General features: G+C 37.6%; 3 protein-coding genes across 6 annotated transcripts; 1 reads left to right on the plus strand and 2 right to left on the minus strand.

Annotated features, from left to right (window-relative positions):
* Positions 1 to 949: 949 nt before the first annotated feature.
* Positions 950 to 6,422, minus strand: LOC117430721 (protein NipSnap homolog 2-like). Its single transcript, XM_034051099.3, has 10 exons — positions 6,268 to 6,422; positions 5,270 to 5,409; positions 5,117 to 5,162; positions 4,559 to 4,653; positions 3,986 to 4,056; positions 3,648 to 3,788; positions 3,447 to 3,478; positions 2,443 to 2,537; positions 2,184 to 2,267; positions 950 to 1,893 (listed from the first exon to the last, which is right to left on the minus strand). Exons 1-10 carry the CDS (start codon positions 6,357 to 6,359, stop codon positions 1,829 to 1,831), a joined length of 861 nt encoding a protein of 286 aa, XP_033906990.2. The 5' UTR covers positions 6,360 to 6,422; the 3' UTR covers positions 950 to 1,828.
* A 1,069-nt stretch (positions 6,423 to 7,491) lies between these two features.
* Positions 7,492 to 8,895, minus strand: LOC117430200 (small ribosomal subunit protein uS17m-like). The gene is made up of 3 exons (XM_034050013.3): positions 8,555 to 8,895; positions 8,293 to 8,432; positions 7,492 to 7,879 (listed from the first exon to the last, which is right to left on the minus strand). The coding sequence occupies exons 2-3, from the start codon at positions 8,413 to 8,415 to the stop codon at positions 7,571 to 7,573; spliced, it is 432 nt and encodes a 143-aa protein (XP_033905904.1). The 5' UTR covers positions 8,416 to 8,432; positions 8,555 to 8,895; the 3' UTR covers positions 7,492 to 7,570.
* Positions 8,896 to 9,947: 1,052 nt separating this feature from the next.
* On the plus strand, positions 9,948 to 25,785 carry LOC117430561 (merlin-like). Of its 4 annotated transcripts, XM_034050711.3 has the most exons (18): positions 9,948 to 10,285; positions 11,488 to 11,600; positions 13,613 to 13,738; positions 13,840 to 13,962; positions 15,580 to 15,663; positions 15,969 to 16,037; positions 16,280 to 16,362; positions 16,745 to 16,820; positions 16,986 to 17,123; positions 17,337 to 17,411; positions 17,605 to 17,718; positions 18,971 to 19,093; positions 19,548 to 19,765; positions 20,201 to 20,303; positions 20,546 to 20,676; positions 21,140 to 21,284; positions 22,027 to 22,099; positions 23,546 to 25,785. In XM_034050711.3, the coding sequence occupies exons 2-17, from the start codon at positions 11,511 to 11,513 to the stop codon at positions 22,060 to 22,062; spliced, it is 1,734 nt and encodes a 577-aa protein (XP_033906602.1). In that variant the 5' UTR covers positions 9,948 to 10,285; positions 11,488 to 11,510; the 3' UTR covers positions 22,063 to 22,099; positions 23,546 to 25,785. The 4 variants fall into 4 exon arrangements, with proteins under 4 accessions (XP_033906602.1, XP_033906601.1, XP_033906600.1 ...); XM_034050710.3 differs by lacking the exon at positions 23,546 to 25,785 and having other exon boundaries at positions 22,027 to 22,465; XM_034050709.3 differs by lacking the exon at positions 22,027 to 22,099 and having other exon boundaries at positions 9,949 to 10,285.
* The last annotated feature ends 57 nt before the right edge of the window (positions 25,786 to 25,842 follow it).

The following is a 25,842-nucleotide window of genomic DNA, read 5'->3' on the forward strand; positions in this document are numbered from 1 at the left end:
TGTTTGCAACGGTAGTCCCTATAGAATTTTCAGGTTCAGGTTCAGATTTATATTTTTTACCTTAGAATTAGCAATGTTGTAAATGACGGTTCTGGTTTATTTAATCTTGCATTTTACTTTAGAAGTATGAACAAGCAAAAGTTTGCTTGTTCCAATTTGACACACCCTTAGTTAACTTAATCCCCTGGATATTACTTGTCTGTAACTGCTCAGCTTCAAACATCTTCAGCCCTAACCCTAAATCAATTTAAACTTGTTGCAACAAACAACAGGAACGCAGAAAAAAAAAAAAAAAAAAAAACTGAAGCCATGCCAACGAATTACATTTTTTGCCATCAGTCACACATTCTGTTGGGGTGTAATCAAATTAAATTGCAGTATTAAGAAGGAACTTTACATACAATGTGTCTGAGAAGACCAGACTTCCAAAAAAAAAAACCTTTAATATTCAGAGCAAACTTTTTCACACTACTTTTATCAACAAAGGACAACAACATGTTGCATTGAAAAGCAAGAGAAAGCTTTGGCCCAAAACCAACTACATCTAACACTGACGCATTTCCAAAGCTCTCATCACATATTTCCAGGTTTACATTAGGCCAAAGCGATTTTGTAACCATCAGAAAACACAGTCAGGACTCTAATCAGAGAAAGGCAGAGATAGCTGGAAGTCCAGCTACTGTATTTGCCATTGCAATCAGTACCCTGCATCTAATGAATGTCAAACAGAGCACAATGGGGCTGGAAGATGTTTGTCACCTGAAGCTGAGCAGTTGAAAGAAATGTTGTTGCCTTTACTGTCTCCCATGCATTACAGAAACAGAGAGTACACAATGAACACTTTGTTTTTCACTTATTGCAAAAAAGATGACGCATCGTATTCAGGGTGTTTCTCGCTGTGGACCACTGTACAGAACCCAAGACACTTTGCACAAAAGGCCTACCCAACCACTGCAAATAAACTTTATGTTCTGTAAATTATACAGTATTGTGCCTTGATCATAGACATATTACAGAGAAACATAAATGAACAGTTTCAATTAAAAACTTGATTTCAACACAGGGAGTTAAACTATAAACTCTTAAAAACTGTACACCTTCATTACGAAAAACGATAATCTGATAAAATCATACAATGTCATTAGCCTGTCTTATACAAGAACTGGACATGCATTAAATCTTCAGAGAATGCAGTAAAATGTCACACGTTTTCCAATAAATACCACTACCAATAGCTCTCAGTGCTAAATCTCAGCTAAGGCATGAATGATTAACTTAACATTAATATATTTATTTTCAACTGAAGTAGTTTGTGGTAGAGATACCTGAAACATTATATATGTTAACCATCTGACCAAATAACGATGAGTTATTTGTCATGGTTGATAGCTCCTGACCCACTTAAAAGTATTATTAACCGTTGGAAGATACAGTATGCCAGCCTTTCACAAGGGAGCTTATCTTAACTACCCTGTAGACATGTATGGGTTCATGGGAAAAGGAAGGGCAGATTAAAAAGGTTGGATGATTAATAGAAACCAAAGTATTCTTCTAAACTGGAATGTTGTGTTTTATATTCTTTTGCCACAAATTCAGTCTGAAGATATGCTCTGTGTATGTCTAATATGGAGTGTGGAGGAGTTCCATTCTAATGTGTTTTAAAGTTACAGATGTGCTGTGTTTTTGTTCATGTTTTTTTTTTTAAATGGGGGGGGTTCTGACAGTTAGTTTGTTAAAATATCTCCCGATGATCATGGCCGTTTGAATTCAGATGCCATCGAAAGCACACATCACTTCATCGGTTTCTTGCAGGGATTTCTTGAGCCATCTACTGGAGTGGAGAACTCTTCATAGGAATCATTATCCTGGATTCCATATGTTGGATAAGAGGAACTAAATAAAAATACATAAATATATTAATAAACATGTTATCCATTTTATAACAAACGCAATTCTATATTTGCAATTCTAAACCCTGTATGGAGTAATCAATCAACCAATGATCATTAGGGGGCTTGTCAAAATTCAATTGCACCTTACCCTGATGTCATCCCCACGCATAGAACGTACAACACTTTTTATGTGCAATAGAAGATCCTGAGTATAATCTTGGTTGTTGTTGCTTATAACTGGTTATGAAAGGAGGCTGGGGTGTAGTAAGTAACTAATATCATTGCCCTTACCTGTGTAATACACACACTCATCCCAGCCCTCCTGTTGCCAGGCTGCATTCCTGGTATCCTCCCGTGACTGCAGGTCTTTGTACGCTTCAATAAGAAAACCACGAAAACAAGACGATGAAATACTGTACAGAAATCCTCCACAAATACAAGCAAACAAACTGCTTTAAAAGACTGCATGGCATTAAATAAAAAATAGCCAATAGTAGAATGTGTTTCCACAAGTATGCCATTCACAAGTACAGTGAGTTTCTGTATATACCCCATAGGTGATGCACCATGTAGAGTTGTCCGATTTGTGAAAAGAAGCCCCCTACTGCTTCGCTGTTTCCTTGACGATATCCGATAGCCCGAGCCCTACAGAGAGACACATTCTTAGATCAGACACGAGACCAAAATAAATACAGTTTAGCCAATGACGATTTATTGATTTGGATTAGTAACTAACATCCATTTCCATCTATATCTTAAGTACTATATTTAGAAGACTTTGAGGAATTATTCTCGGTAAATCTGGCCCGGTGTGTAATTTTGATCGTGTTATTCTTTGTGCATCTGCTCATTTTACAACACTTGCATGGCACAGGTTGAAGATTCATGCTGCTTTAATGTGCTTAAAATTAAGGAAATCGTCGATTTAAAAATTCATTAATTTGTGTCAGGCAAATCTGTATATGATACAAGCTGATCACAAAAACTAAATGATCTGTTCATGCTAACATTTTTAAATTGTGCCAGAAAACATTATTATTCGATGTAAAAGATCCCCAAAATTGTTAGCTTGGCATTCTACTAACATTACATATTTACCATCCATATGTTGTTATTGGGGAACGAGAAAACAAATTAACAAAAATTAAAGATATATATTGAAAGAATGATATTTATTTCCCAATAATACTTCTCAGTAAAACATGAATCCTTTGGAACAGCCCGTTAGCCTTCTCGTTCTTAAAATAATCTGTTAAGAGGTAATTATGTTTAAATGTTAAAGATATTAAAACATGTACATATTTAAGAAATGTTTTACTAAACCCACATCCAGCACCTTACTAGGTTTAAAAGGGCAGACTTTCCCTATATTTAAACACTGTGCGCTCCGGGAATCAGGTGTTCGGGTGTATAAAACTTTTCTTTAACTTGAAATACCAGCAGCAACATTTTAATCGCGAACATTGTAATATGTTACTGTTCCCATAAACGCCAATATTAACACACGGCTAAGCAAAGTAACCATTATATTACGAATTATATTTAAAAACTCACCAGTAATTACCCCACTCAATCATTGTCCCAGGCTGAAATAAAAGTAAAACACAAAAGTTACAATTGTTAAAATCAACTCCTGCCATGTTTGCCACTGCTGTTTGGCAAGCTTGTTAGCAACACACAGCAAATACACGGCAGCAACACTTTGAGTTACACTGCATGATGTGCAGTGGAGCGCGCTGAAGGGACTTTACTTACTCTGAGCTGGTAGCTTCTCAGTTCATATATATTGGGGCCCTTCCGGGGTACAGGCTCATTCCAGAAACTAAACTCCAGCAGGAGCTGGTTCTTACGGGACAAGAGCATCTTTCCTCTCTCGTTCCGATATTCCATGAATTCCTGAAAAAAAAATCCATCTATAGGATACGGATATTTTATGCAACACATAGTATAAACATGTTGTATATGGATAAGTGGGTCGATGGAGGGTATGTGTTAAACTGTTCCTTGACTAAACAGTTGTATATTTGTACTATATATATATATATATAAAAAATGATAGATAGATAGATAGATAGGAGAGAGAGAGAGTTTACCTTATTTTGCCTAAGTTTACTCATGACCTCAGTAAGGGCAGGATAACCTCCATCATACCTCCACAGATGAACTAAAAGAAAAGAAAAAGTAATTAAAATAACCCAAAGATCAAACAGCATGGTTCTTGTTTACAGGCATACGATACAATGCTAAGTCACCCTTCTCTATTAATTTTTAAAATCCAGTCCCACAAGCCAGACAGGAAAAAAAGAAACAGAATCTAGTTACATAAATAAAAGCAGCTTTTCTCATTTCAAAAATGCTTGGGTAACACAGGCTTAAAAGATACTGAACACGATCGAACACAATCCGTTTTATACAGACTTTTAAAGATTAAAAATAAATGCAATAAATAAATAAAACACTTCAATGCATTAGAGTATGCGGCTAGTGAAAAAAAAACAAAAAAACTTGCCAACACCAATCCATTATGCCTGGCCTGACAGGTCTGCACTAGCAATTAAAACTCTTTACAGGTCAATTTTCCAGTAAATGCAAACTATTAGAGGGTTATAGAAGGGGAGTGATATTAGTCATTGGTTTATTTATCCTGGGGCTGGGTTTGTGCTTACCAGCCTGGTCCTGCTCTCCGTACCACGTGTTCCAGGTTCCCACCAGCTCACAGGGGTAATGCTTATCAGCATGGATTGATGGCAAGACATCCTCACTGCAGCAACAAGGAAAGGAATAAATACAACTGCAGCAACAGGGCTTGAAACTTGCACTGGCCCTGTAGCCAGCCCTGGGTTTCAGAACTCGTTTGGTTTAGAGTGCTGACTTATTTAACATCAAACTCCTGGATCCTGATCCACAAATATTTCAGCAGTGATTTAAGTACACCTAAGCACTTGCAAGACACTGCAGACAGTTCTGTACACACTACCAGGTTGCAGCAGCCCAAGGTTTTGTATGGTGTGGAAACTGACCCCACATTTCCAGCCATTCTAGCACAACTAGTACCAATTATTGGTTAGCTGTGACTTTCTCAATGGAGAAGTAAGTAAGTAAATAAATAAATAAAGTAGCAGAGAGAAAGTGAGATGCACTCTCCAAATTCAGTGGCAGTTCTTTACTGTATGGGGAAATAAAACATGCATGCATACTTACTTCAGATATAAGCAATAACTTACCAAATCTTATTGTAGGCACCCAGGCACTCAGGTTTTACATTGTGAACTACAAAGACAAAACATGTTTTGTTTTGTTTTTTTGTTACAAATCATAGCTGTACAGTATTAGCTCCAATCAATGCCCATTAAGTTGTCTGGTTTTCCTGAACTTACACTGAATTTTGTAGAGGTTGCTCGTTTCCTTCTTGGCTATAAGATTAGAATGAGCGTCCTTTCTTGGATCGACCTTCCTCACAAACAGGGACTTGAACCAGCTGTCCTCACCATGTCTGTGGTTGGATGCTGCCAGCCCCCTGAATAGATAGTCAACACATTTGTCAAGGATTGTCATACAAATCACTGCGACGGGTCACAGCAATAAGAACTTCTGAGGCCCTATAATGCAGTTACTATTTTTTTGTGTGCAGCAATATTTTGTATGCAACTTTGAAGTAATACTGAAAATAAGTAGAATACGACTGCATAAAGGTAAATTATGGCAATTAGCACGGATTAAACTGTTACTGTATATGAACACTTTAGTTTTAAATAAACCTCAGTCAAACATTTAATCAAAAGGGTCCTTCATTATTTGATATAAAAATATTATAAGACAAATAAAGTAGTTTTTATTGTAAACAACAATACAGCCTAGTCAGACACATTGTATAACTAAGCCAAGCAACTCTTATCATATGGTATCCGTTGTTGCATAAGAAATAAAACAGAAAAAAACAACGAAACTAGATACAATAAAATATAGGAGTATTGTTTTATGACATTGGCTTTGTAAACAAACCGGGGAGGTACTGACCTTGAGCTGCAATTGGCTGCAGACTAGCACACCATGCAGAAATTAGGGGTACCAAAAAACTTCCAAATATAAACTGGAAATATACCGTCAAGCGAAGCGAAAAAATTGTAAAAATGCATTGTATCAAATGCATGAGTTGAAAGGTTGTTTTTCTATAAATACATATATATATATAAATACAAATGCAATAGCGTAACCCCCTACTCTGTACGTAAACAATAAAACAATACGGTTTGAGCACGTTATGCTTGCTCAAATCGGCCTGTACTAAACATAATCCGGGTTTACAAATAAACCGCAACATTTAAAAACAAGCACAACAGCAGATTTGCAATGCTTTATAGGAACACAATCTCACCTGCTTGAGAAAACAGCCAGTCCTTGTGTTCGGACCCTGGTTCTGGCCTGATTTAGGCCACTGCCGAGGCTGTGAAGGACTCGGTTCGCCATCTTCCTTTGGCGGCGGAGCTGTGCTGTTCGTGATTCGAAAAACGAAAGAGATGTGGAATTCAAGTTATTAACCGCCAGGGGCAGTACTGTCATCTTCAGATTTGCAGTTATTAATAATACTGACTTTTTCCATGTTAACTGCGCCCTCTTGCGATGGATAAAAAAATATATACAGTACAGTGTATATTAAAACAAATTCACACAACGCAGCAATATGGGCAGGGCAGCAGTGTGGAGTAGTGGTTAGGGCTCTGGACTCTTGACTGGAGGGTTGTGGGTTCAATCCCCAGTGGGGGATACTGCTGTTGTACCCTTGAGCAAGGTACTTTACCTAGATTGCTCCAGTAAAAACCCAGCTGTATAAATGGGTAATTGTATGTGAAATAATGTGATATCTTGTAACAATTGTGAGTCGCCCTGGATAATTGTAACAATTGTGAGTCGTCTGCTAAGAAATAAAATAATAATAATATAAATGCAGTTTTTTGGACACGGTAAATTCTAATGCAGTAAGATTTATTCTGCATAAGCTGTGCACATTTCTCGTCAATTTAAATGGCTCACTACCTTAAAGTGTTATGTGTGCACTTTCCAATGTTACAATTAGCCTCTACCATACAAATGTCCTACAAACATCATACTGCTCCAGGACTTACACACGGCACAACTGATCATGTGACATATTAGTTCATTTGCTTACCTTGCCGACTTCATTCTTACTAATTCCCAATAAAGCCAATTTACAACAAGTTTTTGGTATTTTAATCTAAAATGCATATAAGGCTAGATGCAACTAATACACAATGCCAAAATGATGCACAATTACTGCATGACTGTGAATGAAGTGAAAACACATGGTTTTAATGACTGCATTTAGGTTGCATGCACAGGGTAATAGAGTCTGCTGTACAGTATCAGCAACACAGAAAGGTATGGTTAGTTGTCATTGCAATAGAAGTAGGTGCATGAATTAGTATTTTTGCTTTCATAATAAAATGTATTCCTTATGCAAATGCTATCTGTATTAACCATCATTCTGTTTGAGAGCCCTTGAACATTGAAAATATAGAAATAAAAAGTTGCAGTGGTTCATGTTTTATTTAATAGTATGTATACAAAAAAGACTCAGCAATATGACACTTACTTTTATTAAACAGAATATACAGAAAATATTGAGTTTACACAGAGTACAAAAAAGTTTCAGAGGCAATTCAGACTTCAGAGGGTTTCTGTAGGATTTCACTTGTAGCAGCTGAGATGTTTAATTCCTGTAGCTTCTCTGTTAAAGATCCAGCAGGATTCTCCATCGAGTCTGTGAGAGTTTCTCGGAACAAGCTTCCAGCAACCTGCTTCCCAGTCAGAGGATCTATGACGTTTCCCACTTTATACACAATTTCAGCCAGTTCGTGGGTTACGAGCTTTGACCTCCTTTCTGCTAGAGCTTTTAAAAGAACAACATCTCCCACAGTGCACTGCTCAAGTGGGTCGTGTGCAAAGTAGGTCTTCCTCTTATTGTAATACTGCAAGGAAAAAACATGGTCATAGAATGTGAGGCTGCAGGGAGTCCAATGAGTTGCATAGCAGTTTCACCCATTCCAGCTTTTAATACGAGCTTGATTAGCCCCAGTGCATAAGTAATAAGCGCAGACATGTGTTATTAAACTCATTGTAAAACCTGGGATGGATCAAACTGTACAATATAGGTTACATTTCCATCCCTGTGCTGCCCAATGAGAATCACTACCAGACAATATTAAAAATGAAATCTATTTTTCAATCTCTATACTGTTGTTTTAGGTCATATCAAGAGGTCTTACATGTTTTATTTAAATAGATTTCTCTATAGTACAGTGCCATTTACTATCATTGAAACTAAACTGGAGCATATACATAACATGCTGTTTACACCAGATATATATATCCTTTCAATTACCTTGAGAAGATATTGATCCAGAACCAGCCTGGTGACTCTGACTTTGGCAGTTTTCTGCATTTTGGTACCAATAACCTTTCCTACGATCCATTTGGCATGGACTGACACACTCTTCACAGACATGATGAAGGTTTCAGAACCTTTAAGAAAAAAAAAAACAGTCACTTCTATTGGATCACAATAAACACAGCTACACTTAGTCTATTTACAATAATATATGTATCAAGCATGCCGCGTTAACAACGTTAACAACATTTCTTACCTGCCTAGTAAGTGTCGTTATAGGTAATGCAGAAAATACAGTTAGAATTATAATGAATATAATGGAACACAGTTAGAATTATCATGAATATAATGGAATACAGTTAGAATTATAATGAATATAATGGAACACAGTTAGAATTATCATGAATATAATGGAATACAGTTAGAATTATAATGAATATAATGGAATGAAGGTCAGTTCTTTCCTTCCATGCCGCTTTGGTTGCTGTCTCGCTCTGATGACGTAAAACAGCGTTCTACGGAAAGGCTAAAGCATATCTATGGGCAAAAGGCTGTTGATGAATCCTGCATTGTGTATACGGCATTAACGAGTCCGTATTGCGTGCTGTACAAACTCAACGCGTACTGGTGTCAAATAACGTAAATTGCATGTTATAATCGCAACTCAAAATCCAAATATTTAAAACTAATTTCAATCTAGATGAAAAATGAAAATCTCAAAATGTAAAATAAATACAGGCATATTGTTTCATTTAATATCTTTCTGAGGTGTAACTGGTATATTTAAGAAACAAGGTTAAATGCATTTTTATGTGCGATTTATTTTTTTATTCTAATACAGCCCTGAGTTTAAGATTGAAATAAAACCTACTCTAAACCGTTCTGTTCATTAAAGTTCAGATTAGGGGAATGGAGTTGTTCTGTTTACTGATTCTTTGAGTTCTCCGAATGCTATTGACACATGGAGTCAGGAAAGATGTCATATATGGTGCTTGAATATCTTAAACGATGAATAAGAGACAGAGACATCATATTAGCACAGGCACCACCATTCTGGGATGCTAGGTCATGGACTTATGGCAAAATCAACGGGAACACAATCCCAAGGAAAAGGTTTTATTATGATATACAGCCAAAGGTTAGCTTAGGAAGGGAAACATTTAGAGGGGAATTGAACAGGGCGGAAGAAACTATAACGAACAGATTGAGAATTGGACATAAGGGATTGAGTCAGCATCTTTTTAGAATAGGGGAACATGCAGATGGATTATATGGGGATTGTCAAAGGCTGGAAACTGTACAACAAAGAGAGGTGTTAATAAATCAGCTGAATGCATTAGAGGCTGATACTAAATTAATACATAGCGTATTGAAGGAGGAGAAAGGAAAACATAATACAATATATTCAGACTACTGGAAACTGGGGATGTATCTAGATGCTATTAGAAGGGCGTTCATATTAGATGGCATCGCCAAATTCCTTTAAAAAGAATGTAGTACAGTTTTACATTGGCCAGTCTTTCTGCACCAGGTAGAGCTTGTCCTGTTTTTCTGAATCAATGCCATTCTTTTTATTACAATTTACAAGTTAAATACAGTCAGTTATAACCGTAACAGTAACAAGGCTTACAACAACCCAATAGGCTCCGGGTCTGTGTTACCCTGCTATTCATGGCCTCACCTGTAGAGTCAAACAAACAAAGTAACTCCGGTTGACTCGCAGTCAAATGCTGCGACTGTTCTTTTAGGAGTCTTTGAAAATACCATTTTGAAAGCTTGACAGTTTATTTTCGTGATTTCAGCAATGGAGCCTTAGGAAAGGTTTGGTTAGTGGCTGGATTTATTTATTTTAAGTCAGACCGACTTCCTTGTGTGATCTGGATACTACTAGTCCGTGTTCTTTCAACACACCCTCCTCGCACAGCCGGCTTTGATACAACTTGACATCGGGGATTCGGCCTTTGTTTTTATCTCGTACCGTTTAAAGGTAAGAAAAGTAATTTATCTCCGTAAAATGCTACTTTTGCTATGCCTTAGAAAACATTAACTTTGTTGAAAATGTCATTTGTGTGTCTGTGTCTGTATAACAACATTACACCTGGAAAGTAATGGTAACCGCATTAAAATATAATACTGCAAACAGACTTCTATCAATCGAAGAAGGACAATAACAAACACATTTAGAAATGTTGTAAACAAAATAGATTTGCTTCTGTTTTGGCAACAATGTACAGCTACCAGAACAGAATAACTTTAATGTACTGTAATGTAATAGAACACTGAACAGAGGACAATAATTTAACAGTAGATGTGTAATTGTCCTGATTTATTTTTAAGAGATTCCTGGACCCTCGTAAAAAAGCCCATCTAATTTATGAAAGACGTTGAATACTCCCCCACTCCTACGCCAGCTGGTGAAGTTAATATATTGTATTGTAAACACTTTTAATGCCTTTTCTATTTTAACATTGGCATTAATCATTTGCTTTAATTGTTAAGCATTATTTTGTAGACATGTTACTGACTTAAGCGTTAAGCTAAATGTTACAATAAGACTACATCACAAATTTGGTGTTTTGTTATTTTGTGGTACGCTTTAAAAAGTGATTTTAGCTCAGAAAACAAGGAAACGCCCACCTGAACGTGGTACGATGTACTGGGTTTGGCCCTCAAATTTATTTTTAATATATATGTTTTCACAATTCAACAAATGTATCTGACTAACTCATGAGCAACACATTGGGTGCTAAAATTGTAAACTTGTACGATTTTATGGGTGAACTACACTCCGTTTTGTTTGTAGTGATTTGTGCAGTAGTCAGTCACAGCATTGACAGCGTACCATTTTCTGTCATTAAACGGGTATGCGTACCACATTCTGACGATGTACCACTTTCTAGCCGTACACCGTTACTAGTGAAAGCAGTATCGCGAATAGGCCTTTAAATGTCAGGCTGCCTTATACATTTCTTAGTTCAAATGTGTTTGTCTTTACTGATCTGTTATATAAAAAAAAATACTCCAAGAAAGTGCCTAAACCAATTGAAAAGCTCTATAACATTTTGTAACCTGTCATAGTTTGCCAGGGAGTAAATATCTTGAATTTCAAGTAGCCTTCCACACTAAACTCAAAAGCTAACAAAAAATATGAATAGCTATTTTCTTTTTTTTTTTTTTTTTATTCTACAGGGCTTCGGTTTCTCACAGCCAAGATGTCGATTATGGGTTTAAAGAAGAAACAACCAAAGACTTTTAAAGTGAAAGTTGTCACCATGGACGCAGAGATGGAATTTAGCTGCGAGGTACATTTTTATTTATTTGTTTATTTATTCACTTTTTTTTCATTTTGTTTCTTTCTGAAGAGCACATTTATCCATGCATTCTCCAATGAAAAAAAAGGTATTTGAAAGTACCGATAGCAGTAAGTAAACCGGTAAGTCGTCTTAAGAATTTGAAGACCAGAAGCTTGTATTTTTTGGGACACCTGTTTTCATTTAGAGGGCTGTATAAACAAACCCTTTAAGGAAACATGTGTCCAAGACGGTGTTCTTTAAAAATCCTCCTAATAATAAACACATGCACGGTATCCCTGTTTACAAAGAATGGCCTCAGAACACAGAAGAGAAACCTTTACTGTCCTTTTTTAACAAAGTCACAGTGAGGCACATGTCTGTACCCAGGTTTGTTTCAAGCAAGCCACGATTAATTTTATTCTGTGATGAGATAGACTTCAGCAAGAATCCTCAAGATAAAAGTGAAAAGGTTTTATTTGTGGACAGCTGACTCTATTTACATCACTGTGGGGTTTATTTGATCAACAAGTGCCTGTCCATCTCCTGCACATTGGTATTTTTTTAAAAATTTTATTATTGAGACCATGCAAACTACTAGTAGACTTCTTGAGATTATGATTTTAGATTAACCAATGTACCACTTGGTTAGCTGTCAGTGAGTCAACGAACCAGGCCATTGAACGGATTTTAAATCATGGGCTTTGACTTTTAAGTGTTATTCTTGTTATATTCTTTTAAGTGTTATTCTTGTTATATTCTTTTAAGTGTTATTCTTGTTATATTCTTCTAAGTGTTATCTTTGCTGTATTCTTGTGTTATCCTTGCTATATTCTTTTGACTCTAGTTTGTTAGACTTGATTGATTCATCTTTGGAGAGAAGTATTGACAGGTCTGGCTTGGGTCACACAATTCACAGTAATTCTTCTGTTGTCCACATAGCTCTGTTTATTTGCAATATCTTAACAGAACCGCACATCTGTTCCTCGTTTTTCACTGAAGATGCTTGGCCAGAGTTGTATTGCTCCTGGCAGGGCCCTGCTGTCTAATAAAGAGTTTAGTGTTAAAAGGAAGTCGGCCTCTGATTGATTAATGCTGGGAAACCTCTGCTGCACAGCACTATAGAAAACGTCTCTGGCTGAAGTCCAGAGAGTCCGACATCAAGTGACCCAAAATAAAAAGTATTTATTCCAGTGATGCGTTACTTGATGCATTCAGAGAACCATTCAGAATAAAAGCACTGCAAATCAACATTGTTTATAAAAGCATTTTTTCAACAAATACATGTATTTTAACTTTAATGTACGGTGTAAATAAAGTCTCACATCTCCTGAACAGGATTGCAAATGTAACTAAAATCACAAAACTCTAAACCTAATGGCAACAAATAAATCAAATCCACCTTTATGTACAGACTAGATTTTCTTCTAACAACAGACTTTACATACATGTATCTTTCTACTATAGCAAAGTGAATATTTTAGCATTGGTATTTTTTTCTATAAAGAATAAATATTAATGGGATACTCTGTGAATGTCTTTGGTCTATTATATCAGAATTTGTTTCTCCATTTACACAATTTTTTTTTTCTGTGGAGTGATATAGTAATGAATTGCACCCCAAGTTTTTCTTTAGATCCATCTTGGCTCAGTGTCAAAGAGTATTTTCCGCAGCTATCTAGTAACATCACAGCTGTTCTGGCAAGAGGTTTACAAGCTTGCGTTCTTCAAATAAAAAATATCAAAAGCAATGATGAAATAGTTCAGCCTAACTTTGCATTCCAAATAGAACGAATGCTATTAGGTTACATTATGATCCCAGTAACGCCCCTTACAAAAACCAAAAGCTCTCCCCTCCCTAGGCATACATGCAATGTAGACAGGCATGTGTATATAGCAAAATAGTCCACAATGCAGAGGAGATTGCACATTTGTACATACAGATCACACAAAATGCCCCCTACCTTTTTATTTTAATGATCCTCAGTATTGTTGCTGTATTGCTGATATGTTTCTCTTTGCAGGTGAAATGGAAAGGGAAAGATCTGTTTGATCTGGTGTGCCGGACTGTAGGATTAAGGGAGACCTGGTTCTTCGGGCTGCGATACATAGTAAAGGATACTTATGCGTGGCTCAAAATGGAGAAAAGGGTGCGTGCACAATTTTATTAAGCATTCCGCCATTTCACTGCCACAGAAAGGCTAAGCAACCACAAAGGGGGTCGTTATTTATTTGTTTTTCTCCCCCTTAGGTATTGGACCAAGAGGTTCCGAAAGAAGATCCAATCACATTTCACTTCCTGGCTAAGTTTTACCCAGAGAAAGTGGAGGAGGAGCTAGTGCAGGAAATCACACAGCACCTCTTTTTCCTGCAGGTAGGAATTATTTCCAGGAGACCGTTCCCTCTTCCTTAAAATCGTCCCCATTCCCAGCTCAAACCTGGTGCAAGTGGGTCTTACAATTATGGCCTAAATGTCTGTATTTTCTAAGATGTTTGCGCTGTCTTGTATGTCCCCTCAATACTTCTCCAGACCTTGAATACCACACCCTTGTGTGAGATGGCAGGGAGGGGGTTAAAACCTCTCTGCAGAAAAAACATGTGCGGAATGCACATTTGTCTTGTTTAATTGTTTTGTTAATTGTTTTGTTTAATTGTTTTATTGATTAATCATTACCTGCACCTGGCTACTATTGAAAATTGGAGCCAGGTGCAGGGTATTTAAGGAGAGCAGTCAGTCTGCTCCGGGCGGCTGCTGAAGAGGGCATAAGCCCGACTGTGCTGGTGTGTGGGTACAGCCGTAATTTGAAAAAGAAAAAGGTAGAGAGAAGTTTTAACCCCCTCCCTGCCATCTCACACTTGTTAGGAACATGAAAAGCATGAACATGAAAGTACTGCTCCAGGGAACATTTCAGTCTTGATTAACATTTTGATGGTAATTGCAATGGACTCAGACTCTACCCTACTCTATTGATGACTTCAGGCTTGTTGGGTAACCACAAATCAACCTGCATCTATAGCATTTAATGTCTGCACAGATAAATCTGCAAAATGAATGCTCGATATGGTACTCCTTAGGGTAATCCTTAATAACATTAATAGTATCAAAGAAGCAGTACGTATTTCACAGGTAAAATAAGTTGTTCGATAGCTTTAATGTCTAGAAATGTATTTGTTAGTTATTGCATGCTTCCGTGGTTTAAAAAAATGAGTAAGAGCCCATTATTATCCTTAGACAGGCTTTAAATCTCCCCAGCGACTTTGACGTAATGGAGGTGCATGTACTTTGGCAACCTTTAGAGGTTATCGTGACTGTTTTGTCAATTTATTGAGAAAGAAAACAATGTTTCTGCTGCAAAGCCTTCATCAGGGGGAGGGAGATGTATGTTGCTTATCTATTTTGTTCCACAAAATCACTTCTTGGAAGCCAGTGGCACGTGCCTTAAGGATACTAACCAGTTATGATAGAAAAGTCTAAATGAGGTCACTGCTCCTACTTTTAAACAAATATTCATGGGTGCGTGTTCTTTACTCCAATCACATGTCTAACACAAAACGAGTAATTATTGTTGTGTGAGTCTTAGGACTTTCAAGTTGTTGATTCAATCTTTAATGAATGTGTCATAGTTTGGAAATGCACAAGTATACTAAACCGTTGTTGTTTTATAATCTGCGTGGTTTATAGCAGCAGATGTGGAATTCATGCATAGACTTGCTATCTGGATAACACAAGTCTAAACAAAGGATACAAATAAAAAAGGATACAAATAAAAATGATTAATTGCAGGCTTGAAGCCTGGTTAGCTCGCCTGGGCTCTGGTAGTGTCGGCTAATGAGAAGTTCAAACAAAGATCCACTGTGTTGTTGGTGTGGGATTCATTCTCAGGAAACTGTCTGTGTCTTATCTGTTGTAGCTTAGTGATGTATCTCATTGTAGAAAACAGTTGATACGTTGAAAATGAACTTATCTACTGTATACGGTTTTGTTTTGCAGGTGAAGAAGCAGATACTGGATGAAGAAATCTACTGCTCCCCTGAAGCCTGTGTGCTTTTGGCATCCTACGCTGTTCAAGCAAAGGTTTGTCTCTTCACAAATCATTTATGCAGACTTTGAGTGTACAGACTATTAGAATATTCAGGCTCACAGAAAAATGACAGTATTGTTTGCAGAAATTGGTAATGTTCTAATAATAATGTATACAATTCTTTATGATGGCACTGTTCTATAACCAGAGGTGATTATCTGAAGTTGCAAAACGATTTGAATTGAATTTTTCTAAATCAGTTTCTATCTTCCTTACTCATCACAGTGTTGTTCCAATATTTAAAAGGCAAATTATACTTTGGTAACTTATTTTTTTTTTTTTATTGATTCTGTTTCAGTATGGAGATTATGACCCAAATTTTCATAAACTAGGATTTCTGGCACAAGATGAGCTTTTGCCCAAAAGAGTAAGTAAGCAAAACACAGGATTTACTGAATATCCTGTTGTGTAATGTAACTCTGTGTGTCAAACGTATTTTGCCAAGTGTTGGTTGTGAATATTCTAGTATTTTATTCTGGTGTTATCTAAGAATCACTGGACTTTATATAGAAGTACATTTAAGTTTTATATACGGGGTTGGGCTGTTTTTCTTGATAAATTGGCCCCACCTTGCTTATTGGAAGGCACTGTCTTGTGCATTTTGTGTAGGTTCTAATGCAGTATCAGATGACAGCGGACATGTGGGAAGAAAAAATAACTGCTTGGTATGCTGAACACAGAGGCATTGCAAGGTAACCCTAAATGTCATTGTACTTTGATTAGTCTGCTTTTGTCGGCCCAGATACACCATGCTATTAAAGAGTTTTATTAGAATGTAGTTCTACCACCAATAAGAAATATCTTTCAAGCTCCTAAATCAAATGTTTATTTGTCATTAGGTATCTTGCTAATAACATTTTGAGTAATTGAGAAAATGCCATTGTAACCTTGGATTTAGCTCAAACGGCACAAGTTAAATTGAAGTTTGACTAAATGTCTTTCGGTTTGATGGATTTCATACTGTGCAAGGGTAGTTTGTTTGTTGGAGTCAAGGGAAAATTGTTGGCATAGGTTCAATTGGGTCAGACTTAACTTGGAAAAGGAGTAATGGCATTCTTTATTTTTTTGTTTAAGGGATGAAGCTGAAATGGACTATTTAAAGATTGCACAAGATCTTGAAATGTATGGAGTCAGCTACTTTTCCATTACAGTGAGTCTCCTTCTTCAGCTTGTATAAACATACAGATGAATGCCAGTGACTTTCCAGAATGTTCTGGGTGCCGCAAAATTAAATCATAAAATGACTTGCTCTGGGAGACTAATGTTTCATCCTTGTGTTTTGTTTTTTGTGTGTTTCGTTTTTCGACCACCACAGCAAAATAAAAAGGACACCGAGCTGCTGCTTGGAGTTGATGCCCAAGGGCTCCACATTTACAGTCCCAATAACAAACTGAGCCCCAACAAATCATTTCCATGGAGTGGAATTAGAAACATTTCCTACAGCGAGAAAGAGGTAGGAGGCGTGCGCGTTTGAGCGCCATGTAATGGAATTATTATTAATATAGAGTTTATTATACCTGGGGCCATATTCAGTATACTCCATCTTGTACCAATACAATAGCAATGTGATTAATGCAGTGACTGCCACGTTTACACATGCACATTTTACCTGATTTGTTCAGTAAGTAGTAGCCCACAGCTGACTTTCTTTTTTTTGTAATTGCAGTTCACGATAAAACCATTAGACAAGAAGAAGGAGGTTTTCAAGTTCTACTCATCGCAGCTCAGAGTAAATAAATTGGTAGGTATGGCAGTGCATCCTAAACAGAAGCACTGACATTCTCCAGTAAAATATTATTTGGATCAAAAGTAAACCATAACAACTTAAAGGGGAGTAATGATGGAAAGATCCTGCGTGGCTCATGAAGAGGATAACTTATTATTGAAAGCGGGTAGTAATTCTTAACAAACGTCTGCATGATTCTTGCTTGTAGATTCTGCAGCTGTGTATTGGTAACCATGACCTCTTCATGAGGAGGAGAAAGGTGGACTGCATTGAGGTTCAGCAGATGAAGGCTCAGGCTAGAGAGGAGAAGGCGAGAAAGAAGGTGGGTTTGTTGTCCATTTACCTGCAAATGAGCAAAGAGAAACAGTAAGGGGTTAGGGGTTGGGAATGAGTTGTGAGTCTGCAGCCATTGTGCACATCAATCTCTGAACAGTACTCCCAGAAATATCTGGGTCAAAACTTTGAAAATAGCTGGAAAAACTAAATGGAAAATGTACTGTGTGTTGTTTTTTTTTGCTCATGAAATCTAAAGGAAAGGAAATTGATGATATCAGCATTTCATGTAATAGCTTGTCACTGGAATTGAATGGAGTATGTCATTGTGTATTTGACATACAACCCAATTTCATTCAGGTGACAGTTATGTAAGAAAGCCATCAAAAGTTGACCCAACTAGTAAAGCTAGAAGAAAGCAAGGGTGGAGGGTAGGGTTGGCACCTTTTCCACAGACCAAACCTGGACATATTTCTCAGTCAGCCTAGGTCTATCAGAACTGCAGTATACTGTAATTCAGTTTTTTGAAATGTCCAATTTGTGTTTAGGCTCAGCTCACTGCTACCACCCCTGTGCTGACTTAGGAGCGGCGAAGACGAACACACGCTGTCCTCCGAAGCGTGTGCCCTCAGCCGACCGCTTCTTTTCACTGTGCAGGCCCGCCATGAAGCCAGCCCAGAGCTACAGCGTCGGAGGACAACGCAGCTCTGGGCAGCTTACAGGCAAGCCCGCAGGTGTTGCTGGTATGCGGTGAGCCTAGGACACCCTGCCCATTGTCATGTTACTCACTTACAACTACAGTGGGGGGCAAAAGTTGCCATGACACCGCCATAGTCTCAGAGCGAAGGATCCTCAGACCTAAAATTCCCTGAGTCCTGAATCACACATCAGCTCAGTACTGTATTGGATTGTTTACATCACGTGGATGTGTTCGCTGTCCCCAGCATTTGAACAAAGTAGAATGTACAGATCAGTACTAAACAGTACATTTCTAATAACGTGGAAATCATTTAAGCACCTAATGTATGTAAAAGAATATTTTAATGGAAGGTTGGTGTTTCTTATACGTTTCACTTAAACCCAGACTTTAGGGCATTTGGGCTTGTTAATTCCTGCCACCTGGACACAGATGCCAATTCCCGGACTGTTCGGGTCAAACCCGGACAGGTGGCAACACTAGTGGAGAGTAATAATTAGCTCTGCCGAATCTGTTCATGTTTGAATGGAAATAATGCATTGTCCAATAGCAAATATGAATGTGTGTAAATGCAGCTGGTGTGTTTCCACTTTTCTTCAACAAGATGGAGCGTCAGATCCTGGCACGGGAGAAACAGTTGAGAGAAGAGGCTGAGAGAGCGAACGAAGAGATGGAGAGACGGCTCTTTCAGCTGCAGGACGAGTCTCGTATAGCCAACGAGGCGCGGGTAGGTTTCCTGCTTCACGTTGTTTCATGGTAAGACTTTACAGAGTGTAACAGGTCTGTTGAAGTCTCTGATCTGCAGTAGGGTTGTGATTTATTATTAATTTTAGACGTGATTATTTATTGTATTATTATTAGTAATCGGATTATCTGTGATAATCATGTTTCTGACGGTCCTCTATTCTAAAGCTAAAAAGGATCCGCACCACTGAGATGTTGTTTTCCCCCCTGTAGACAACTGATTTGTCCATAAACTGATAATGGAGGCGGGGCATCTCAGAATTACTTTAATTCAGCCCCCCCCTTTATTGGGAGGGAACAGTGGTGTGGTTTCATTTTAAAAAGCCAACAAGCAAAAACAAACCAATGAAATTTAGCGATGCGTGCCCATGACTTGCCCGTTACAAGGTTGACCATGCCAGGGTGGGAGGCACTGTCAGTAACGGCTGTTTCTGTAGCTCCGCTCCGAGGAGACGGCAGACCTGCTGGCAGAGAAGGCGCAGATCGCAGAGGAGGAGGCCAAGCTGCTGGCTCACAAAGCGGCCGAGGCGGAGCAGGAGATGCAGCGGCTGGAGGTGACGGCCCTGAAGACCAAGGAGGAGAGGCGACTCATGGAGCAGAAGATGAGAGAGGCAGAGCTGCTTGCAGTGAAGCTTGTGGAGGAGTCCGAGAGAAGGTACATTACACTGACTACAGCTGCTTTCAGAAATGCAGTACCAGGAATTGTTTTTGTGGCTCATGTTGCTCTTTTGTGATTCAACCATTGTGATGCAACAGTCAACATTTATTTATTAACAGTCAACATTTATTTATCGGCATGACTTTTATTTTGCGGGCCTCAATTTAGCATTCTTTAAGCTATTAATCGTGCCGATGCCTTATTTGGAGACTTCTATATAATATGACTAGCATGTTTTCAGTTAAGTTCATACAATTTATTTATTTTTTTGCTTTTGAATAGTAAGTAATAGTAATGTGTTCTCAATGCATTGATTATTGTTGATCATTGATATTCAGTTAGGAAATTGGTTGCTGATCTAATGTTTTTTTAAAAAATGTATTAATAAATTAACTTAAACAACCCTACGCTCTGTTTCCACATTCTTTTCAGGTCAAAAGAATCGGATAATTTAAAGCAAGACCTGAGTGAGGCTAAAGATGCAGAACGCAGAGCCAAACAGAAGCTGCTGGAGATAACTAAATCCACCTATCCTGTATGTATCCCCTGTCCTGTTTGCATTACAGTTAAACTGCTGTAACCAGTCCTCTCATGTTTGCAATTCCAGAATGAAAAGTTATTTCTCCTTTAAAAATTGCATGGGCACAGTTGATTTAGTTTTATTTTCAATCAGATATTTTTAAGCAAATGCTTGTTAGAGGCAAGTGGAAACTTCAGTACTTGCATTTGAATAGTCTGTGCAGCATAGTCTAAGTGTTCGCCTTGTTCTCACTGCAGCTAATTGCAGCCTACAATTGCCACCCTCTGCCCCTTGATGGTGAAGACCTGAACCTGGAAAGTGGAACCGTCAAGATAGACTTCAAGGACACAGACATGAAGAGGCTGTCGATGGAAATTGAGCGAGAAAGGTACTTGGACAATCACCAGGGAGGCTGCTTTTATTAGGCTGAGAGAATTAAAGAAAACAAACTAAGCATGTAAAGTGAAGAGTACAGGCATCAAAGGTGTACTTGTAAATATTGGCTGTCTCTCTATTTCTTTTCAGGTGTGAAATGCCTTTAAGCAAATGGAAATAAATTAATTTATTGGAAACAAGTTTATTTTGATGTGGGGGGCAGATGTTTAACAGAGAACATGCTAATTGACAAAATACATGATATTGCCTATAATGCCTGACTTCTGGGACACCCTATATATTAAGACTTGAATACATTTTCTGTTAGCTGGTGGCAAAATGGGTGGAAGCAATCTGTGTAACAGACTGAAACAGGGGAATTGACTACTGTGCTGAGCAAACATCCCATCTGAACAGAACGTGTGTTTAATAAAGGTGATTTTTAAAATAACTACATGATGTTTTCTCTGCTGCAGACTGGAGTACGTGGAGAAGAGTAAAAACCTCCAGGATCAGTTGAAGGAGCTGAAGACGGAAATCGAATCCCTGAAACTTGAGGAGCAGCAGGCAGGGATGTTCCCTCACCGCGGAGAGGCCAGGGCTTACCCCCCACTCAGTAACGTAAGTGCTGGGGCTGAGCCGGAGCGCTGACCCACCCCCTCTGTCAATGAGATTCATTCTGATTGCTTCTGAAGCTTGTTTGCTGGGACATTGCAGACCCAAGAACACACTCAGTGAAGTAATAATTTGGTTGCTGCTTGGATTTTACACTGGCATAAAAAATGGATTTAGCTCTTTTACGATGCTGTTTATTCTAGTGCTGGACAAAGATCAGAGAAAGTAGAAAAACATTTGTCTGTACAGTAGAATGTGTGCTATTTATACCAGTCCTCATTTATGCATTGGTTTGCTTTGCATGATGTCTTGTTGATACAGTTATGTATACATTCTCTTACCTGAATGAATATGAACATGGTCATTTTTGCCACTGATTACATTTCAAGCAGTGTTTGTTCGAATTTACGAAGTTATACCATTACTAATCTTTTCAATACAATCATATTTCTTTAAATATATATTTCTACATTGTTTAGTATTTGCCTACAAAGTTCTCAATTTTACCTGTATGTAGATCTTTATACAGGATGCTAAATATGTTCTGAAAATGACGGCAACAAAATTAATCACTGCAGCTTTTTATGCTAAAATCTAGTTTTGCTCTGACTCCCCCGCCCACCCCCCCCCCCCCCCCTCCTCGTTTTGTTGATGCTGATTTAAACACATACAAATGTTAATGATTTGATTCCTTTTGTTGTGTAAGGTATGTAATCATTGTGTACCGATTGTGTTGCTTTGACTGTAGGTCGGGCACTATGATTCAGAAGTTATCTACATTTGAAAACCCCAGGGGAGATTATGGAAAAAATCATACCGAGGTGAAAAGCCATGCTCTGTTCAGCGCTGCAACAACCATTGTCTGCTGCAAGAATGAGCTCCCATGCAACCTGTTCCAAATATGAGCTGCTGGTTTAAGCAGCACGGTGGTGAATGCACTGCAGCCTGCTCCAGTCAGTCACTGATTTCTTTAAGAAGTTTTTTTGATTACTTTACATTTAACATTTAACAATACTTTAACCTATCCATGTTGTGGATCCCGACCCCACATGATAAAGTTTGAGATCAACCAGCTACTAGGAACTGGGTGAGCACTGATGGTGCAATGGCCTTCTGTCATTTGTACATTTTCTTATGTTCTAGTACCGTGGTATGGTAATAAAAAAAAAAAGTTGGAATTTGATAAATGTGGGTTTTTTTTTCTTTTTAGAAAATATATTATATTAATCAGGTTCTCTTAATAGTAATCATTTTTTTAGTGACCTTTTATATAGTATGCACACTTTTTATTAAGAACTTTCTGAGGGTATTATTTATTTTGGCTGCTTTTAAAATTGAACTGATAAAAGCTAGGACGGCTATACTATTGCAAGATTGAAAAGGTACTTCGTGCCCACTTTATTTTGTTAATGCGTTTTAGCAGTTACTTTAGGTTGGTTTATTTCAAAGGAACAACCCTTGAAGCCAGGTCCTGTCAATATACATCAGGATGGAAAATGTGTCTTGGTGCCCATTCGCAGGCTGTGGCGTATTAACTGCTTTCAAGCAATCTGAAGTGACTGCTGCAGCAGTAAATCCATGCTATCCTTGGAATAAAGCCTAGTTTTGCTTGCATCTGTGGTGTTAGCAATAGTCAAGGGATGTGCTGGCAGCAAAGCTCTAACCTTTGTTTCCCTTCCTTCCTGCTGGTTTCTGTGCAATGCTCCCGCTTGTATTGACAGATTTAGCTGCTGCATTTTCCAGAGCACGTCTATAAAAGATAACCTGCTGCTGGGGGCGGGCTGCTTATAGGCTTTCTGTTCAGTTTCTTTCCCTTGTATCATACTTTCCAAATCCAAGTTTTTAAACTGGGCTGTCATGCCAAATGACATCAAAGTACCATAATAAGACAGATGGAATAAAAAGATACAGAGAAACAGTCTCACGATTTTGGTTGACCAGTACGATTGGCTGTAAGAACATCTGTTGCCTTAATATACAGGGTTGGAGATGTTATGTCGGTATGTTAAAATTACACTTCCTCTACCACAATGCATAGAAAAATAACAACAAACTGCTACTCCCAACTGGATCAGAACTACATTGTAAATCATTCATTTGCTACCTGCCTGTAAGGAGAAGCATAATACCTACTGTATATTTCTGGATTGCTTGAATCATTTTATTTTAGAAGTCACATTAGGTATACCATGTGTGTGTGGAAAGAAGCAGTCAGTAGTGTTTTTGTTTACATGGTGGTAGTTAATATTTTCTCTTCTCTCTTTCAGCGCAATTCTTCTCTTATGACTCAGATGGCCTTCCTGGAGGAGGTCTAATGATAACGACTTACTGCAGATTAGTAAGACTAAAGGAACACGCTGTATCATGATATTATCTCGAGAATGTCAAATGCAGTAAAGTATACCGTAAGGATCCATTTGTACACATGAAAGGTCTGATAATGCATGTATTTTAATAGCCTTTGCAGGCCCAGTGACCCCAGCTAGACTTGGGTTCGGACACAGCTGGAGTTTGCCCCTCTTTGTGAAGTTCTTTTCTAGTAAGGGTGCAGACTATAGACAACAACGGGAACACTGCGCTGGCAAATGGGCTGGTGTTAATAACCGTTCAAACCCACCGTTAAAAAACTGACATGGTTCAGATTGTTTTGGTGTGAACTATAACAGAAAATGTAAACCGTTAAAAAAAAAATGAATTTGATATTCTGTTCATGCAAACCGTTTCAAAATGCCATTCATCTGCTAACTGCACATATCCGTTTGAAGACACGTTGCAGAATACACTCCTGCCTTGTAATTTGTCTAGTGCCATTATGATTTGAACTTCTGTGACCTCCTAAACTAACCAGGGAAGTGCATTACTTAGGTAAATAGGTAGTCAGATCAAATTATCCGTTTAACATCTACAGCAATAGTTTATTGAATTTATAATGCTGGTTTCATGAGTATTGCATACAATACTCCCATATTTCTCTATTGTTCTAATAGTGCCTGTTCATTTATATGCATAATTGTTCAAACACAAAATATGTTTCCAAGTTTGTAATTAATTCTAGTAGCAAATATTTTCCATTTTATCATTTACTTTGACATTATTTGAGTTAAAACACTACAATACTATTTTCAATACACTATTTTTTAAACACATTTCATTACATTTAGGATTGATACAATATGAAATACCATTTTTTATATGTAGTTATTATTAAATTATTTGCAATACTTCATGATTTGAAGTAAGTTTTTAAAAACATAATTTTTTACTATTTTAAAGGATTATCGATTTGCCTTTGTGTGACCAAATTAAGTGCTGTTTCTGGCCTTTGTGTATGTATGTTATACATCAGTACCATAGTCTATTTAAACTTTGCTATTAAATAGGCGCTTACATCTTTCCAATCAGCATTTCCCAAAGTAGTTCTTTAATGGCTGCTATAATCTACTAAATAAAAACAAATCCCAAAAATACCTCTTCATAATTCAGTCTATCCTGTAGCCTAAGGAAGCTTATTCTTACAGTATGTACATCTGTACTGAAAATTAATTATTACCACATTAAACACTCAGTTTGTGTACTATGCTGCTTGATCCAGCTCATTCATTGTTGATGGAGGGAAATTCGTTTTTTCATTAACACTCAAGCTTACAAGTCTTAACAGTAGGCTGAGGGCCAACGGATATTTCCATTTGTGAATAGGACCAATTGCTGTCTCCAAAAATCTTGCAAAATAAAGTAATGGTAAAGAAATCACACGTTTTGCTAGTTCAATTAGTGTGAAATGTGATGCTGTCCAATAACAAGACATTGTTACTGTTACATGACTGTAAAGATTAGATGCTATTTGCGGGCTGAATCTTTGCTCGTCCTACAGTAAGTATCTTTGGGGCGGGTTGTCCAAGATCAGGGCTATATCGGCATATGTGAAAAGGGCTTTCACAGCTTTTAATGCTTCAAAAAGATTGGATTTGTGTGTCACTGTGTTATAATACTGTTTTTACAAATGCGTGTGGAAACACATTGTATTTCTTCATACATACTGTACCTTTTTATGCGATTAAGATAAATATTCATGTTGTAATGAATGATCATCACACTACACCCATATCGGCATCTCAATATCCCTGCAGATTAATCAGCACAACATGCAGCACCTAAAATACTGCATGCATATTTTTCTTATTCTGTACAGCTTGATTGAGATAAATGCATATTTTCATGTTTATTTAGAAGCCTTTACAAAGTAGTTTGCTCATTTAAATCCACAGCAAATGAAACATTGCCTTAAAGATGATACAACTTATTCAGTAGTAAGATAACGACCACAGCGACTATGCTTGTGCTAGCTAGTTGTTGGAGTATAAGTAAATATTTATTTAAAGGTGTTATTTCTTATTGTTTGAGGGTTGATGCGTATTATCTATGCTGTTTTGACTGGTTAATGCCATCTTGTATTATACCATGATCTTGTGTTTTATTATTAAATAAAAAATGAGCCTCAAGGGAAAAGCCCTGCCTTTGTGATTTTGTCAGATGCTGCAAAAACATTTTTTGGCACAAGTGAAAC

Source organism: Acipenser ruthenus, chromosome 26 (genome assembly GCF_902713425.1).
Source record: "Acipenser ruthenus chromosome 26, fAciRut3.2 maternal haplotype, whole genome shotgun sequence".
Classification (NCBI taxonomy): Eukaryota; Metazoa; Chordata; class Actinopteri; order Acipenseriformes; family Acipenseridae; genus Acipenser; species Acipenser ruthenus.